This window comes from Austrofundulus limnaeus, unplaced genomic scaffold (assembly GCF_001266775.1).
Source record: "Austrofundulus limnaeus strain Quisiro unplaced genomic scaffold, Austrofundulus_limnaeus-1.0 Scaffold1579, whole genome shotgun sequence".
Classification (NCBI taxonomy): Eukaryota; Metazoa; Chordata; class Actinopteri; order Cyprinodontiformes; family Rivulidae; genus Austrofundulus; species Austrofundulus limnaeus.
In genome coordinates, this window is record NW_013953981.1 from 30,779 (window position 1) to 33,667 (window position 2,889).

General features: G+C 37.9%; 1 protein-coding gene across 1 annotated transcript in view; it reads right to left on the reverse strand.

Annotated features, from left to right (window-relative positions):
* The window catches only part of nampt1 (nicotinamide phosphoribosyltransferase 1), a gene marked incomplete at its 5' end in the record, with an annotated part of 26,350 nt that overhangs the window by 13,729 nt on the left and 9,732 nt on the right, over positions 1-2,889 (reverse strand). The window contains 1 exon segment of the mRNA XM_014032934.1: positions 2,234-2,390. Within this exon segment, the coding sequence (XP_013888388.1) occupies positions 2,234-2,390 (157 nt within the window).

Here is a 2,889-nt window from a genome sequence, read left to right on the forward strand (position 1 = left end):
CACACACACACACACACACACACACACACACACACACACACACACACACACACACACTATGTCTCTATTTCCTTGTGGGGACTTTCCATTGACTTCCATTCCTTTTTTTTAAATTTTATATCCTAACCCTGACCATTTACCCTAAAACTAACCCCACAGGTACCCTACCTACCCTAAAACTAACCTAAACTCAATTCACACCTTGGTCCTAAACCTACCCACCCAGGCTTTGGGCCCCACAATGAGCACCCGGTCCCCACGAGGCTGTATTTTCCTGAAAAATTGTCCCCACCAAATAGTAAAAACAAGGACACACACACACACACAGGCCAGCAACCTCCTGGAGTCATTTCATCTGTTTTAAAACAATGAAATTTGCCAAACACAACAAGAAGATATACATACACAAGTATGAAGACATGGTGGTATTTTGAACACCTAAGGAAAGTTTAGAACTTCTGGTGACATTTTTTTTTTTTTTTACCATTTTTTTTAGAATCTCTTCTTAAAGTTTTCACGTGCAGTAAGACATTAAAATGTTCAGCTTGCAATATCAGGATCGAAGTATTCACCAGTTTCTGTAAAATCTAAAACAGAGTTTTCTCTTTAAAAAAAAGATTCATTCCTTATAGAAAACTACAAACCACTTGCTCGGCTCTTCAAGTATGAGGGTTCACGGTGCTCTTTGAGTGAGAACAGACGCTGCCCAGGGTCGACTGGTCTTTCTCCCCGGAACAGTGAAACAGCAGCTGTCCTTTTGTCTCCTGTCCCTCTGTTGTCTCTGACACTCTCCCCTGCACCTCCACCACACCATGAAATCCTCTTAGGAGAGACAGGAGGGAGACTCTTTGTTTCCACCCCAGTCTCTCTTGATCTCTCGGGATCCCACTAACTCTTGTAAACATCAAACTCCAGTCGGAGCAGAGATAATTTTATATACCTTACACTGCGACTGCCGTTGATAAGAGACTTTTTGATTTTCTGTTTTATGGTTTGCAATWAGTGTAAAGCACTTAGGACCTCCTTGTTTAATAAATGAATGAAACAACAGCTGCTGCAGGACTCAACAGAAAACACCTGTCCCATCAACGCACTCCTAAACAATACAATGAGTTTAGAATAGATTTGGATCATAAGTATCAAAAAGATCTATTATAATTAAAAATCTACTGATACTGAGCACAAGTATTGAGAAGAGATCCCCACCCTACCTTCTCTAAGGCCCAGCCACCCTAAAGGGAGCTCATTTTGGCTGATTCTGTCCAGGATTTTGTCCTTTCAGTCATAACTCAAACCTCATGAGCACAGGTGAGGGTTAAAACATAGACAGACCAATAGCTTTGCCCTTCGACTCAATTCCCTCTTCACCGCGACTGACTGAAGCAACGCACTCATTACTGAGGACAAGACCCCCGACCCATTGATCCACCTCCCGCTCCGTCCTGCCATCACTCATGAACAAGACACCCAGATACTTAAACGCCACCACTTGAAGAAAAAAAAATGAAAAGGACGAATAACGAGACAAAAACAAAGCAAGAGTGCTGACGTCTATTTGAAAGAGCACAATGTTTCAGAAAGATTTGAAAAATCTAAATGCATTTCAATGAGAGAAAAAAGTAAATAAAATTTAATATTTCAAGAGTAAATTTACAAAAAACAGAAGTCATAGTAGCTGTAATATCCTGAACAAGMTCAATTATAAACACGAAAACTGTGCAAATGCTGACTCAGCATTTTACACAATTAAAAATATAAAACACTCAAGCTTTTCGCCAAGTTTGGTAAAATGAAGCTTGCAGTGAATATTTGGGATAATGTTTTGACATACACTGTAAAAAATAAAAAAATAAAAAAATCAAGGCCCAGAAATAAGCATATAGGTACATTAGCTTGTCAGTACATGAGGGTATGAGCATACTAGTAGACTAAACTAGACTTTATTTTTTTATTTACACCTTAAAAAGGTACATTTTTGCACCCTAAGGTCTAAATCATGACCCTTCTAGTTAAACAAATGTACCCTTTCAGCTTAGTACCTTTATCTTTTACTGCGTACACGCACCTTTATTGTTCAGATAGCATCTTGCTCTGCTTCTTTTCTGACGTGGCAGTTACCAAAATACAGGTAAATGAAACTTTTAAGTTGGGAGCAGTGATCACTGCCGATCTTGTCTCATTTCCTCTGCCAAACCAAATACAAGCCCCGTTAGCACCACCATTACAAACTTACCTTTTAAGTATTTGTGGAGGATGTACTGTAGGCCGTAAAAGACGGTTTGGTCGTATTTAACTTTTCTGCTTTTGGTAGGATCTGTCCTCTTCTCACGGCACTCGAAGTACGAGTACATTTTACTTGTGTTGGGTGGGTACTGCTTGTAATGCGTGACCTGTCGAGACAAAGCAGAAAAATTGCAGAAATTAACTTAATGAATACGGTTTTCAAAAAATAAAAAGAGAGAAAACATCATTAGTCTGTAAAAGATAAAAATTATTTTCCTAAAGATGTGCAAACTTTTGTGAAGAACTGGTGAAACATCTTGCAGGAGTTTCACAAGATTAGGTCAAAGGTTTAAATCAGAAGCAAATAACCCATACATTAAATGTTTGTTCAACAAATTACGAAGGATTCAGTAAAACACAACGTTATTTACGATTTTTAAATAAATTGTTTAGCAACAAGTTCTTTAAATTCGTATAAAAAAATCACAATCTAAGTACAATAGATTTTCAACCACTAAACATACAATCGTTATTTTTCCTTCTCTGCCATTTAGAAACATAGGTTTGAATTTGTCAGTGGGCTTCTTACAGTGGGTAAAATAAGTATTGAACATGTCACCATATTTCTCAGTAAATATATTACTAGAGGTGCTAATGACATGAAAT